At 47.5% G+C, this 16,380-nt stretch overlaps 3 protein-coding genes across 5 annotated transcripts in view; 1 reads left to right on the forward strand and 2 right to left on the reverse strand.

The window, feature by feature from the left end:
- The window catches only part of LOC135550436 (bcl2-associated agonist of cell death-like), a 339,230-nt gene that overhangs the window by 127,095 nt on the left and 195,755 nt on the right, over positions 1 to 16,380 (reverse strand). The window lies entirely within an intron of this gene.
- Positions 1 to 16,380, reverse strand: part of LOC135550424 (pyruvate carboxylase, mitochondrial-like) — a 92,897-nt gene that overhangs the window by 34,950 nt on the left and 41,567 nt on the right. For all 3 annotated transcript variants that reach the window (XM_064981216.1, XM_064981215.1, XM_064981217.1), the window contains exon 10: positions 13,254 to 13,436. In XM_064981216.1, the coding sequence (XP_064837288.1) occupies positions 13,254 to 13,436 (183 nt within the window). The remainder of the gene's footprint in view (positions 1 to 13,253; positions 13,437 to 16,380) is intronic.
- On the forward strand, positions 6 to 9,034 carry LOC135550425 (leucine-rich repeat and fibronectin type-III domain-containing protein 4-like). The gene is made up of 3 exons (XM_064981218.1): positions 6 to 759; positions 2,610 to 4,310; positions 6,255 to 9,034. Exons 2-3 carry the CDS (start codon positions 2,629 to 2,631, stop codon positions 7,345 to 7,347), a joined length of 2,775 nt encoding a protein of 924 aa, XP_064837290.1. The 5' UTR covers positions 6 to 759; positions 2,610 to 2,628; the 3' UTR covers positions 7,348 to 9,034.

The raw sequence follows: 16,380 nt of genomic DNA on the forward strand, positions 1-16,380 counted from the left end.
CTCGATCACACACACACACACAGGCTCGCTGCAGCGAAATCCACAAATCACAGACTAGTGCAGCACAGGACGGCAGGGAAAATAACGTCAAAACAAGCCATTGATTGAGTTGTGGAAAAGCGCGTCGACCACAGAGGTGAACCATGCAATCGTTATAGGTCGTTGACATCTATGGTTGCGAGCCTTCTACTTCTACAGCGCCGCTCCTTTCCCTGGGCATGTCTGAAGGACTAACACAAAACAGGCAGCCTGACGGAAGGAACCAGGGAGTGAGAAGGCATCATTAACCTTCCCACACAGTGGGGAAACTGAACTGCCCATTTAGGAGGAGAAAGGGGGTTAGAGAGGAGGGGGTTTGGACGTTTGAGAGGGCGAAAGGCTGTTCAACACGGAGAGAACACAGGCTTGGGGATGTTCTAGAGCCTCGCTGCTTCTGCAAAGGACAGCGAGAGGAAGAGGGGTCTGAATACCAATAACTACAGAGTAAACTGAAGAGACTGGATACCATCCTGGGAGAAGACTGAAGACTGCAATTAGTGAATAGATAAGAGACCGAGGAGGATAAATGCTGTGAAGCAGAATGAAATGTTTCACACATTTCAAATCTGTTGTTGATCTAGAAAACATAAGCTTGTTGTCTCTGAAAACCTCCGGGGCTCATGCTTAAAAAACTCAATTGGATTATTTCGATTCACGCTCCAGTTATCAGAACGAATCAATGGATGTGGCGTCCTGAACAGCATAAGCAGCAAAACTTCTGTAAGTTAAGATTCATTTGTTTTCACAGTCAAACCAGACCCCTGTGTTTATCATAAGGAGATAGCATCTAACTCGCAATCTGTTCAGACTGTAATGCACATTGTGCGGGAAATTCATTATCGGTGCCCATGTCCCTCTGCTAATCCTTGCACATCATTCGGAGGAGGTATATCATGGACTGACCTAGCAACAGCTCCGCATCGGGCCTTAGAACAGCCCATAGTCAGGAGTTATTCACACAACAATCCCTGGGTTCTCATGCCTTACTGCTTAAAACAGAGAAACTGACAGGCATCACATTTCTCATAGGCATGTTGATTTGGGAGCTGAGCTCAAGTCAAAGTGAATATGGATAGGTGGACAGAGGGACAGTTACGCGACACGGAAAAGGTGTAATAGGTCCATTTAGTCATCAATCATGGAGTCAGGAGAGGAAAACATAGCAAAACCAACAGTATAACAAGGCTTTAAAGCAAATTCAAAAGACTGTCAGTTATAGCCAGCAGATTGTTTTTCTTTAAAACAACGCTATGTAAAATGGGGCCCTAGGGATTCTGCTTGGGAGAACAGGGTATACACACACTCACCTCTACAAGCCACCTACTGTAGGGGACAAACCAATCCCGTGCACGCCTCAGTCACTGACTATGAACTAATGACAAACCCTCAGACAAAACCCTCAGACAAAAAAAAAAAAGGTGTGGGACATAACGTCATGCTCATTAGGCTAATTCGATGGTGAATTAACCCTGTTACCATGCATCCCTCTCCCCCCTCAGACATACAGCTTTAAGGGGAAGCCCCATAAACAGATTACTGGTAATCCAGTCAAGGGCTTTTTAATCAAAGCATAAAATATTACTGCACACACCTCAACCCCACCTTACACCATTTGTCGGTAAGGTGTCTATGTAGATCATTACGCCATGCATGGCACGCGTAGAGACAAACAGTCTACCACGTATAGGTATTTATAGGTTGCATCCATTATTTCCCTTGTGGGTCCTTCATCTCACCCTCTTACTCGTCCTCAAACACATACACTAACTGTGAGCGTGACAGCAGAAGACGCCTGCCTTGCATAAGGCTCAAACGAGCACAAATTGAATAATTCTCAACCTGGCGAAATGCAGCCGCCGTGGAAAAGCACAACACTGTCACATTAATCACAATCATCAGCCTTGTGATGTAACTCAGACAATTCAAGCGACTAGGCTTCCATTCAAAGTCCATTTGCACATAATGACCTGGAGAGTCAGTCGCACCACAAACCACTATTCAACTTCAATTAGGGCCTGCCTTTTCTGGTCAGGTTTTCAACCCTATTATTCCATCTCATTAGATGCGTGTTAATGGTCACACTTAAGACGACACACACAACGACACACACAACGACACACACAGTAATGCATCAGGTTAATGGGGCAGTCCCTCATGACAACACAGCAGGCAGTGGGGGGGTGAGAACAAACAAAAAAAGGACACTTGGCCCCAGTAACATTGTGATTCAGTAGACATGGCCACATCCCAGAACCACTGAACAGTGTTTTGTCTGGGAAAACATCCCAGGCTTGGAAGGTTCATATTCAATCTGGCCTTATATCTCACTGAAATTACACTTGCAAAACACACACATAGACCTACACAAATATAGCAGCTGAACCATACCAACACAGATTATAAAAGGTGGTGTTGACCGACATGTTTGTGGATTGTCAATATCTAAAACTCTGAATACCATCTGCACAATCCAATACCTCTAATGCACTGTTAGATCTAAACGCCATTGGATCAATAAAAACAACAATGAACCAGAGGGATCTAACAATGTCCCATTTCTACTTCCACAGGTGAATAACCAGCACAACAATGCCTAAATCCAACTCACAAATACTACACCCATACCTGGCGCCACACCACACAAAATACTATTGGAAGCCTTCAAAGCAAAGCTCCTCTCTAAAAGGAGCCCACCCAGACAGACCAGTACCCCCTCCTAAACTCAAGCCAAAGGTGACCAAACCTTCCCTGAGACCCCCTGCCTGCCCTCTGACCCCACAGACGGTAGTCTGGCTGGCCGTGGTGACTGGTTCCTGTGTCTTCCCTGCGCTACTTGGCCCAGGCGTGTCTGCTGGAGAGACCTGGGGCATGGTCTCCATCTGTCCCTTCCACTGTGTGTGTCGAAACCTCTCAGAGTCTCTGAGCACGCTCTGCGTCAACAAGGGCCTGCTGTTCGTCCCTCCTGACATTGACCGGCGCACCGTGGAGCTCCGTCTGGCAGATAACTTCATCCTGGAGGTGGGCAGGGTGGACTTTGCCAACATGTCAGGCCTGGTGGAACTGACTCTGTCCAGGAACACCATCCACACCCTGCGGCCCCTGTCCTTTGCTGACCTGGAGAGCCTGCGCTCACTCCACCTGGACACCAACCGGCTGACCATAGTTGGGCCAAGAGACCTGTCCGGCCTGACCAACCTACAGCACCTCATCATCAACAACAACCAACTGACCGACGTCTCCGCCGAGGCCTTCGATGACTTCCTGCAGACGCTGGAGGATCTGGACCTGTCCTACAACAACCTGAGGAAGGTCCCCTGGGAGGCCATCCAGAACATGGCCAGCCTGCACACCCTCAACCTGGACCACAACCTCATAGACCAGATCGCTGAGGGCTCCTTCGGCGAACTCTACAAGCTGGCCCGCCTGGATATGACATCCAACCGGCTACAGACGCTGCCCCCCGACCCCTTGTTCTCCCGCTCCCAGACGGGCGTGGTCAGCCCCACGCCCTACAGCGCTGTCATCAGCCTGAGCTTCGGGGGGAACCCCCTGCACTGTAACTGTGAGCTGCTGTGGCTGAGGCGGCTGATCCGCGGCGACGACATGGAGACGTGTGCCACCCCCGTCCACCTGGCTGGGCGCTACTTTTGGTCCATCCCAGAGGAGGAGTTCACCTGTGAGCCTCCGCTCATCACACGCCACTCCAACAAGCTGTGGGTGCTGGAGGGTCAGAGGGCCACGCTGAGGTGCCGTGCCATCGGTGACCCTGAGCCCATTATTCACTGGATCTCCCCTGACGACCGCATCGTGGCCAACTCCAGCCGTGTGTACTCCTACTACAACGGCACCCTGGACGTGCTTGTGACACGGGCGCGTGACGACGGGGCTTACACCTGCATCGCCATCAACGCTGCCGGGGAGGCTACAGCCCTGATAGACCTCAAGATCATCCCCCTCCCTCACCGCGGCAACAACACTGTCCCCCTCACCAACCCTCGTGGAGACCCAGGCTCCTCAGACATTTCCAGTGGGAGAACAGGAGGGTCTGGAAGGAACGGGAAGGGTGGTGGTTCGGTAAAGAACACCACGGGAGAGGGCGGAGAGAGGGGGGATGGAGAAGCCAGTACCAGTGAGCGTTTGGTGGGGGTCCTGGGGGTGACTGCCACCTCTGCCCAGGTGCGCTGGGTCCTGGGCCGGGCCACTGGGCCGTACCTGGTGTGGATGTACCAGATCCAGTACAACTGCACTGCAGATGACGCCCTGGTGTACAGGTAAGCTCCTCTCAGTAACAAAGCAAATTGTGCACAACCTGAGAGCCAGTTCCCAATTGGCCAAGCATGAATAGATCATCAATGAGGCTAGATGCAAAAAAAATAAAAATAATAATAAATCCCTTTGTTCTCCTCTATTGTAACACTGTCATGTTCAAAAACGCCCCTGTGGTTCTACATTTACCAGAGTTCTCGGTGTTCTTGAGTCACAGGGACCAGGGGTGATGAACATGACACATGAAACAAAGGAGAGCAGTCATAGTGGACTGTAAAAGAAGTATGAAAGAGGGCAAGGTATTTATAGAGGCAACGGAAGGGAGATGGGGCAGTGGAAGGAGAGAGCCTGAAGACTCGGGGGGGAAAAGGAGGATGAACTCCTTATAAGAGCGCAAGCTGCAGATCTGAGGACAGTGTCACATCCCATTCCGCTGACTGAAATGGAGATAAATAGGGAGATGGGGGGGGGGTTGGGTTGAGGGAACACTGAACCCACTCACTTCAGTTTGTGGAAGTAGGGAGAGGTAGCTAAATAGAGAGATGCAGTGTTTTATATAAAATACCGAAAGATTCTCAAGGACTTGTCGGGACATCGTGTCGACAAACACACTGACGCGCGCGCACACACACACACACACTCGGAATGCTGTCAGAAGGAAAATGAAAAACAGGAAGAAAGCCTCCCAATCCGTCATTTCCAGCTCTCGTTTACCCACTCTCCGTTTGCCGCTCTTTCTAGGGAACTGCATCTCCAGCCTGTCATGTTCATGGAATAAGTCATCAGGAAACAGGTCGTTTTGTTCAATCTAACACACTCCTTGCACGAGAATCTGTGTATGACCACGGACAATGGAGGGGAGAGAAAGAAAATGAAAATAAGATAAATTGGAGCATTATAACGAGGTACTGCGCAGACAGACTGAAGAGACGGTTAAGGCCAGTCTCATACCCCTTCAGCAAGTAGCCAGGATGATTTAACTCTTCATCCTTCTCCCCTGATGGATATCGGACATGTTCTCAAAGAGGACAATGGGAATTGCCGCTATAATCGTTTCACGGCTCATCACTCCCCTGACATCTCAAAAAGGACAGGTGAACTGCTTGTTAAGCCTACCTGAGATCAAAGTTAAAGTATGCAAATACACCGTTTCGGTGCCGAATACATGCCAAGGCATATGTCGTCTTCATTGTGCAAATAAAAGAGGGATGACAACAAACATTAAGTTCCACCTTCCCCGGGACTGCGTCCCTAATTGGTTTGAACAGCATATCCCTGTGAGAGGTTTTCAATAGAGCTTACAATTCAAAGTTATTCACAGAATATAAACCCATAGGGATAATAGCTTGCACATTTGGAGTTAATGTTTCGAGTAAAGCCCATCTTTCCAATTTCTGAATGTACACAAGTAAACGCATTAAAGTGATTTGTAACCCAAAGCTAGAGATAATTTGAGGATAGTGTGGAGGAACGGAGGTAGAGCCAGGGCTCAATGAATGTTATCTGCCAGCCAGGTGAGATTGAAAGTAGGGAGACTGGCGCGGTGGTAATTGGGGTGTGAGTATGTGTCATCACCTTGGTCTTGACTAGCTCATTGCTTGGCATGACACGTTTCTGGGGGGGGGGGGGGGGGTTGGAAAATAGACTCCGGTAAAGTCGGCCTCCTGTTACCCTGAATATCCTTCATAGTCTCCATTACCCTTCTCCCTCTACAGCAGAGTATTATTGATTAAGGCCATTTACACAACAAAGGAGCAGATCAGACGCCTCCCTCCCTCTAGCTGGCTGCACATTATCATCATTAGCGCTTAGGCGTTGTACTGTAGATTATTGCATTTCATTCGATTTATCTCCCTCTCCTAGCCGCTTTCAGATATCCTCTTTCTCTGCTCAGCAAATGGCTCAATGTCCCTTTCTCTTGTACACCCCCACCCTTCCCTGTCTGCTAGAATTCTGCCGCCTACAAGCAGCTCTTTCCTGCTGAAGAACCTGGTGTCTGGAGCAGACTACAGCCTGTGTGTCCTGGCCATCTTTGACGATGGGGTGTCCACCCTGGCCACCACCAAGGTCCTAGGCTGCACCCAGTTCAGCACCAAGGAGGACTTCCCAGAGTGCCGATCCCTGCAGGCCCACTTCCTGGGAGGCACGCTGACGGTCATGGTGGGGGGGGTCATCGTGGTAACACTGCTGGTGTTCACCGTGGCGATGATGGTAAGGCACCGTGTCTGTGGAGACTGTCGAGACGAGGGCCACTACCCTGCCCATCACCATGACGACTTCCTTCCCTCCAAGGAAGGAGTGGATGTTTACGCTCAGACCAATGGAAATGGGAGCGTGATGATGGTGGCTCTGCCCAACAACATTCTTGGCCAACAGGCTAAGCCGCTGCCATTGAAAACCAAACCCCAAGCCAAGAACAAGCCTGGGAAACTACCCAAGCCAAAGCTTGACTCAGATCAGCTCAGCGGGGAGGGAAAGGGTGAGAAGCCAGGCCTGGAGGTGGTCGTGAGGGGGAAAGGATTCCCCCCTTTCACCCTTGAGAGTGAGAGAGTGACACTGTACTACTCCCCTGCCAACACCTCCCAGACCTTACCCCATCCCCGAGCTCACAAGGCCCCGAAACACTCAGGCAAGCTCAAGCTGCGCCGCTCTGAGGAGAAGGAGAGAGACTTGGACAAAATGGTGGGCTCTATATGCAGCCTAGACTCTGAGGCCCAGGGGGAGGAGTTGGAGCGCGTGAAGGACTCGAGGAGGGGAGATCGCCCGCCACTAGGGCCGACACGCAGCTGCTCCTTTGACGTGGGCGAGATCACCACGACAACCTGCTACGGATATGCGAAGCGACTGAGTGTGATATGGACCAGGAGGAGCCAGTCGGTGCAGGGCATGCTGGTCCAGTGTGCCTCAACAGCCAGTTCAGCGAGCAGCACAGGCAGTGACCACCCCCCGCCTGCCCTCACCCATGGCTACCTGCACACCAACAACACCTCTAAGTCCAGTGAGGCTGACAACATTGGAGACCTGGAAGAGAGTGTTTTATAGGGTGAAGTGGACAGAGGGCCAAAAAGGAACAAAACAAAGACAAAATGGATACATTGACAGTGGACGGGTGGATGTAAAAGCCATTTGGCTTAAAAAGGACAAGAAACTATCAAAGCACACAGTGCATTGCACAGGGAACATAGCACATGGTGAAGGAGGTAATGCCACGTGTGGTGTGGACAGATGGGAGTGACAGCTATTGTGGGGGGAAAAAAAAGGTATAATGATGTCTGCTGGTCTAAAGCTGTGAGATACCGACGACCCAAACGCATGGGGATTACAACCGGAGACTTGTTTCAACAAGATAAATTAAACCATTAATGAATTACTACAGTAAATAAATCAACCACCACTCAACAGCAGCGTCTCGACTTTGAATGCCAAACCGCTGAGTAAATCAGGCCTCAAAAACTGGTACATGAGACAACTGTGATAATCAGATGCCAGTCAATTATCATGTGTTTGTTTGCAAAGAGCAGGAAGCAGCCTATCTACAAACACAGAGGTGTTTGTTTAGCTGAGAGAGGGAGCGAGAGAGATGGAGGGAGAATAAGGGGTAGAGACACTGGCTAGGGGGGGGGGCAGAATAGATGCCTGGCGTCGGGGAGGAGCTCGGAGATAACGCCGTCGACAGGGAGTTGGTTCATGCTACGTCCATCGATGCCATCTGTCATGTACTTCTCTGTAGTACACGTTCATAGCCGCAAAAGCCCCGTCGAGCTCAATTAGCATGAGCTGTGTGATTGAGTGGCCGATACACACATTCACACATAAGTGAGACGACAAGGAGATAGTGTGAGAGAAGTGCGTGCATCCGTTTCCTATTTTCTTGCCAGTGGCAAACTGCTGACCTGTTTCAGCCAATTAAAAAAATGCTGATTGGAGAATTCACACAAACACAATGTGAACTCTGCCTAGCGGTGCTGCAACTACTGACCCGCGGTTCTACAACCAACCATCGTTCACATCGGAGAGCCCAGATCTGTCATGTTCTGCTGACAACTCCAGTTAATATCTGGGCCCATATACACAAAGCCTCTCAGAGTAGGAGTGTTGATCTAGGATCAGTTTGGCCTTCTAGCTCATAATAAATACGATTATATGGACAGCTGGGTACCTGATCCTAGATCAGCACTTGTAATCTGAGATACTGTGGACAACGGGCCCAGATTGGCAGATCTTGGTGGTTATTTTAGAAACTACTATAACACATCTTCCCAGTTAACAGGACCAGCTTGGGTAAAGCTCGAGTGTTCTAAGCTGTAGATACAATTGTTGAACTCCTCCTGAACTTAACTGCACATCTCAGAAGTAGCTCAGACATCTCCAATACGCTGGATAAGAAAGCAAAGCAGTTATTTTAAGTAGTCATTACGATCCAAGTCATTCATCCTGGCTGGCCGTTTTCTGCCCCTGCATATAAAACCCTACCTGTGAGCATAGCCGCGGGAAGTACGGGTGCTGAAACACCCCCCTCCCCCCCAAAAACAAAAAACTAATCTGAATTAAAAAAATATATATAAATTTTGTCCAACGGGGACTTAACTAATCCTGTATTAGTCGACCGATATAGCCCTCTGTAGTGTGGGGAAACTATTTTTTTTTTTCATCAATGTTTCATAAATAAAACACTGTATGGCTTCAACACGGTAAAAAAATATTACTTTGATATCATTGATGGTCAGTCCTTGAACGCCTGGTCTCTTTTTGTCATTACAAATGTACCGATAGCAGCACAACCAGGCTTCAGAGGGTCCATGTCTGGACACCTACGCCGCCCTACCTTGACGAACTAAACACTTTTTTTTTTCTCCTCACGCTTTGAGCATTACGACTGAGCTGCCGAGGACGACGTGCTTAGCCGTGGGACGATGTTAAGGGTAGCTGAAATTTTTTCATCGACAGACAAAAAGTTCTAATCTGCTGGCCCCCCCCAGCCAGACGGAAAACGATTTTAAGTGACAGCGTTGACTTTTTCCATCTCAGATGTGGAGCCAAGGTGTTTTCTATTCGCAACTGGAGACTTGAGCAGAAAAACATGGTCATTCAACAGGACAGACCAGCATTCTAACTCTCCCATTTGAATGTAAAATATATACTCCCTGTCACACTGAAGCACCTCTAACTCCAGCCACACCCTATGATCAGAGGAGACGAGTGTGTGGGTGGATGTGTTTGCGAGAGAAAGTGGATGGGAGACTGACACTCATTCCACATAAAACCACCAATATGAATTTCAAAATCTTAAAAGAAGCACCGTCATCCACCACAATCAGTCTCTTTTATTTTTTAAATTAAAATGACCATTTGGACAAGCTAGGCTTCATCACATTATATAGACAGAACTCGAACATTATTCTGGACATTTGTGGTTGGTTCCTTGAGGGAATCACAACCCTCCTAAAAGGAAATGCTGTGGAAATCAGCACCAGATGCAAATTGGGAAATTAATGTAGCCGTACAATTCAGTACAATTCTATTTGTGTGCGAGAGACAAATGTGCAAGACAGGTACAGGGAGAGAGAGAGGGGGAGAGAGAGAGGGGGAGAGAGAGAGGAGAGAGAGAGAGAGAGAGAGAGAGAGGGAGAGAGAGAGGGAGAGAGAGAGGGAGAGAGAGAGGGAGAGAGAGAGGGAGAGAGAGAGGGAGAGAGAGAGGGAGAGAGAGAGGGAGAGAGCGAATGAGCGTTGGAGGGCTTGAGTATTATTCATGCAAATGACTCATGTACATGCATGTTTAAGTGGTCAGTAACAGACTGCTGCATACATCATTAAAATCCTTGTTTATCTGCTATCCTGGTCCTACAAATGTCTCATCACTAAACTGCATAGAGAGACTGTTTGGGGAGGAGCAGTGAGGACAATAAGTGTCACAGCTGTGAAATCCTTAGATCCTTATTGAACGCTCCTAATTCACAATCCCGCTTTGAAGCAGAGTACGGCAACCATTTCAAATCCCATTGACTAAAAAACAACATAATAATAAAAATCACGTACGTTCACCTGAGCGAGGTAAGAGATGAAGAAAAGGGATATTTTGTCTCGAGCCTTGCCTGCACACAACATCTTCATCTCCTCTTTAAGCAGCCTCCCACTCATCTCAATTTCACACAACTCCTCTCCCCATCTCGCCACCCCCTGCCTCAGTACGCTATATCTCCCTCTAACACCAGTCACACCTCTGGGAACCATTTAGCGCAGATTAGGGCTGCAAAGTCCCTTGTAAAACCACTCTTCCAGCTCGACACAGTGTTTAGTATGGAGCACGAGCCACATCTTCGGGTTCTATTTGTAAAGGAACATAGTAGTTACACAAGCTGGCAATAACCTGTGCTCCCATTTCGTGTTCAAGACCCTGGTCTTCGCTCTCATCCTTGTGTGTGTGTGTGTGTGTGTGTGTGTACACACTGCACATCCATAACTGAGGGGAGGGCGGGGAGGAGGTAAGAGAAAGGGGGACACAATAGATAAAACTGATGGTAGGCACAGGAATCCTCGAGTAGGACCCAAGAGAGTCATTTTCCAGAGCACGAAAGGCACGGTTTCTATCTGCAGATGAGAGCGGGGTCAAAAAACTCAATTTAAAGCCAATTTATAGTCCAGCTGCAAAGTGAGACAGAGCTACATGTAATGGACATTGGGTTGGTACTGTTGGTTAGTCTTCCCAAGGGGCATCGGCATCCCTACAGTATACCGCAAAGCTAATAGCACAACAGAACAGTGGACATGAGCACCGGAGAGTCTTCGGAGAGTCAGAGTCTGTTCCTACGCCCAGCAAAGACATTGTGGGATTTACTTTTTGACAGGATTTCAACATGTTTACGGATTTTCTTTCTCCATTTCTTTTCTTCGCAGCATCAAATCATGAGGGATTTGGTCAAACATGACACCTGCGCTGCCTAGGGCTAGGGCAGTATCACAGTTTGACCGTTTTTCCTGCCAACATGTTGCGCTTATAAATATGGGCAGATGTTGGCAGCAAGTCCTCTGCTTCCTAACACCTAATGGTGCTGGTGAGGAAATTACTTGGATCTTATTTGAACAGGTAATTAAATCTCTGGTGGTGTCAGTGGTAAATAAATTAGCTATTTGAAGCTGCTTAATAAAAAAAGGAGGCACTGCTGCGGCCTGATGGGATTTGAGTGGCCTTCCGCCACTGGGAGGAACAGCATGAGAGATGGCGCGGTGGGAAAGGAGAGATGCATGATAGCGGGGGGGGGGAGAAACAGTTTAGCTTACGCAGCGAGGGAAGTTAATCACACACGCAAAGAAATGGAGGGAGGGAATTGGGCAACAGACATGGTTTGAACTTGTTCACCCGTCCTGAAGTGAAAGTCCGCCATTAACATGTGACAGATGGCTTGTTTGTGCCCTTGTGGAGCAGAGAGGGGATGATCTGGAGCAGCTTTAATGTCTTTTGATATTTTGAAGTGCTGCCTTTGCAAATCCTCATGCCAACAAAACACCTTCGAGGCAGAGGAGAGCATAAACTTGGGGAAAGCGAGTGGTAGGGAGAGGCTGAGAGGGGTTGAAGATAGGGGAAATAACAGAGCAATGGAATATCACAACTCCAGGGCAGAAGTCTGTCACACTGCATCAGCATAGGTCAAAAAGAGGAGAGTAGGGACAACGCCAGGAAGGGGAAACTAGACAAGCTGAAACAGAACAAGGACAATCAAGAGAAGGGATTACGCCACTGGAGGCAGAGGTTTGAAGAGGCTGGGGGAGGAAATGCAAGTGTGTGAAGGGGGGGGGGGGGGGGGTCAGACACGGTCAGAAGACCGGAGTTCCACCACTGATCAACGTTGGAGAGTTGCCCCTCTGCATGCCCTTCACAAGCTCAGCTGTGCCATGGTGCAGCTGCTGCCTCTAACCCTCGCTCAAATCACACACTTTCCCCAATCAAAGGTTTCATTTAGAGCCATGGAAAGCTAAGGCTGGCAGTACAAGAATCTCCTCTCACATATCCGGCAAAAATACATCCAGACAGCCATTACTGCCTTTTCATACTGTGCTTTCATGTGAACATGTTATTATTGACACTAGTATCGCATAAACAAAGAAATCCCACTGATCTGTATATCTGATTCTCTACTTTACAATTCCAAACCAAAGCCCTCTTCGATACATAGTTGAAAGTAGACTCCTCCTGCCTGAATGTTTCTAATATGCTAGCCTTTCATCCTCTGTCACATGCTTACACATGAGCCATCCCATCCCCTGTATAATTAGCTTCTACTTCCCCTTGCTACTAAATAATTGGCCACTTAAAATGGTGCCATTTAAAAGATGCGCTTCTTGCAAGAAAACAAATCTAGGTTTTGTGGAGAAAATGTTTCATCATTGACTTTATCTGTGGCCCATGGATTGGATTAGATGGAACTAGGAAGAGAGAAAGAACAGAGCTCCCTTGACCTTGCAGTGCAGTAGCGTAGTGATTAAAATGCCTTTGATCAGAACCAGATTCATAAATCAAGGCATAGATGACCTGACTGGCCTTAATGGCCCGTAATGGCCTCAACACAGTTCACTTCTCCCTGCTCACTTAGCCTTCTGATATCCTTTTCATAGAGCTCCTGCTTTCCACGACTCTCCTCTCCAGAGTTGCCACTTTCAGCACTTTTCACTATGTAGCTTTTCCCTTACTAAGGATCTCCTGTCAAAAGCATCCCTGACCATAACACAGTAATGACACGTGCAGACAGTTTCAGGTGAGGGTAAAACGGGGTACTTCCAAAAGATGCATTTTCGGGTTCTCTGACAAGTTGCAAATTCTTGATGACTGGATACATTTCGATTTGAAGCCATCCACCTCATACATCACACGGCTTTACTACTTGAGTAGAGCAGTTGGGAGAATGAAAAAAGGCTAATGTGGACACACGACGTGCTGTGGGTAATGACCCTACCTTGACCCCGCGGACACGGAACTCTGCCAGCGCCCGGTTCATCTTGGCAGCGGCGGCAGGCAGGTCATTCCCGCTGGCTATGACTTTGACCAGGAGGGAGTCGTAGTGGGGGGAGATGACGGCCCCCTGGAACGCAGAGGCACTGTCCAGACGGATGCCCATGCCCTCTCCAGTCCGGAACACCTGAAGAACGGGGACAGGAGAATAACAGGGTATGCAGGCAGCAATGCAACAGATAGGACAGGCGACAGGAAAAGAGCAACCCTGTTGATACGCAGTACGTGCCAAGTACATGCACCTTTACAAATGTGGCAATTCATAACCTTTGATAACACTAAACCCTTTGTCAATTCACTCAATTAGTCAGTGGTAGTCTCAGCTGTAGCTGTGCGTTATGTTTAAATTTGCCGATATCCTTTAAACAAGCTGCATTTCATGAGCCAATTAAAAATCTAAGACTTTGGATTTTTGAAATATTTTTTTTTAGCAAAAAGAAGCTCACAGGATGTCAGTAAAGTTAACAGAGAGGACGTTCCTAAAGTCTTGGGCTTGGCTCTGTGCAATATCAGAACAGACCAAGGATAAAAAGCTAGCCTTCCAAACAGCAGATATTGCCCTTAAATGGGTGACACATAGTGTTGGCACTGAACCACTGAATTATTCAAGCTTGGTAATACCGTGCTGTGCTGATATCTTTATTGGTTGAAAATGGCATACTGAAAATGCAACTGAAAATCGTGTTTAGCTCCATAAGAGTCACCCCCTCATCCTCCAAGCTCCCATCCCTCTGCCTTCGTGTGCCTCCCAGCGTAGGGATTAAAGCACTGTTAACCTCATTCTCACTGTGTGAGAGGCACTGCAGGGAGGACCCTTACACAAATCAGAACAATCGCAGCCAAACAGCCTCCCAACACAATTAAACATGTCCACCTGCGTTGCCAGCGTTGGAGCCCCAGCCCTCGTGTTGTGAGGAGGACTGGGAGAGATGTGTTCCGCGGTGTGCTACTCCCACCCTTGGCGCTGCTGTGTATCTTGGAGCGCTCACATTTCAATTCTCTCAATTAGATATGAATAGGATATCGCAATCTTAGACGAATAATGTTTTATAGTACAAATTTGCACTTCGGGATAGATTGTATGCCGGTGGTTTTAATATATAGAAAAATAACCAAATGAGCAAGTTACAACTACGATTGTGTTTGATTGTTTTCCAAACAGTAGGCGAATTTAAGAATAGAGAGTTCTGATAAACATTATTACCTCTGTTTATTAACTGAAATAAACCCGGAGGGATGAAGCCCACAGCAACACAGTAATGGACAATGTCAGAAAAAAACCAACATTCAGTATTTATGGCAGAAAGAGGAGATCACCTCATGGCTCCAAGGTAACACTGGTTGATGTCCAATCACGCTGCCACAGCACAGTGACTAAAACCTTTCGGGCCAGACTCAGTGTGTATGTCCAGCATCTCGCTCTCTCTCGCGCGCTCTGTCTGGGAGAATAAACTAATCCGATGTTTAATGCGCTCTGGTCATGGAGCACATGCTGCATCATGGGAGGGAGGCTTGAGGGGGTCTGAACGTGCTCGTTGCTGTCAGGATGCTTGTGCGACGCTTCAACCTCTGTCGTCAAGGCAACAAGGCAACTTAAGATGGCGGCCTGCCAATCCAGCTCCCCCCCCCACTCCACCATCGTTAGACACAGCAACCCTCCGTTCAAAAGTAGGTCACAACACCTACACTAATTCACACAGCCTAAAACCTTCTTGACAAGCATGTACCCGTACCACGCTGCAGCCTCTAACACGACACCCTCTAGGACCCATCCAACCCGACCAGAAAAAACAACTGTCAGTCCAACAAAGGCTTCACACCACCTGTGTTTAGCATCTCCCCTCCTTCACTGCCTCCCTCACTTCGAGATGACTTCAAAAGCGTTGTCAGTTTGACAAGTTGAACAGAAGGTTTGCCCAAGCTTACCCAGCTGTGTAGAGCACATCTACAACAGAGGCAGGGTCCTCCGGAGGAACGCAGTATACTTGTTCAGCATGTCAACTGAACACCTCCTGTCGACCTGGCCAACGTCACACACAGGAGTGAAATAAGATCAGCTGCACTACGATGCCCAATATGACCAGACAACTGTCTTTACGGTCAAGCCAGGGGGAACAAGATTGTTGCTGATAGACATTTCTGCTTTTTAATTATTCTTAAAAAAAAAAAAAAAACATTATTTATGTAAATATATTAAAGCTCTGCCTGAGAACGTGTACGTCCAGTGCGGCTAGTTGAACTGCTGATACAATGTGGACACTTATCAAATCTCTCCCACAGGGTGACCTTTGGGCCAGCTTTTGACAAAAATAATCATTCAAATCCGATAAATAAAATTAACGCCGGCCAACTGTCTGGGAGAATATTGTTTTATCAAATTGCATGAATAATGTTTTTTTTTAGCCCGTTCAATGATGAAAATACATTCGACTGGTCATGCTTATCGATTTATGGGTTCATTTGCACCATTTAGTGCAAATGTAACTTGGGTGTGCATTTTCATTAGGCCTAAATAAGACTCATAACGACTATCACACACTCACAGCATACAGACAACAGAGCCTGGTTTAAGCTGAAAATCTGTCAGCCAGAGCAAAAGCTGCTGCTCCTGTTGCTGCTGGAGAGAAACATGCTTTCAGAAGCCAAGTCATCACGCAACAATTCTAAATGAAATCACGTGTTTAAATTTTATTTTTTTATTTTTTTAAATAAAAAAAATATATATAATAATTTAAATGAGCTTACACTCATTTCTCAACTGGTAATCGAAGCGCACTTCCCATTCAAATTGCGTGCAACGGCAGGCAGGCTTCCGCGCATCACACCACTTTGCAATGAGTTGGCGGTAGTATGCATTTTGAAAACATATAGGCCTACTTAACTGTTAGACACCTGCACATTTTACTACATATTATGTAACATGTTAAACTTGATCCAAAGTAGCCAAAACACAACCAAATGTGGAGGCAATTCTTTTATAAAGACCTCTGTTGCTGTGCCTATAAAATGTGAAGAAATAATAGTTGATCAATATTTTAAAAGCTAGACATTCTGATCGGTTGCATCAGCCA

Source organism: Oncorhynchus masou, chromosome 12, assembly GCF_036934945.1.
Source record: "Oncorhynchus masou masou isolate Uvic2021 chromosome 12, UVic_Omas_1.1, whole genome shotgun sequence".
Classification (NCBI taxonomy): domain Eukaryota; kingdom Metazoa; phylum Chordata; class Actinopteri; order Salmoniformes; family Salmonidae; genus Oncorhynchus; species Oncorhynchus masou.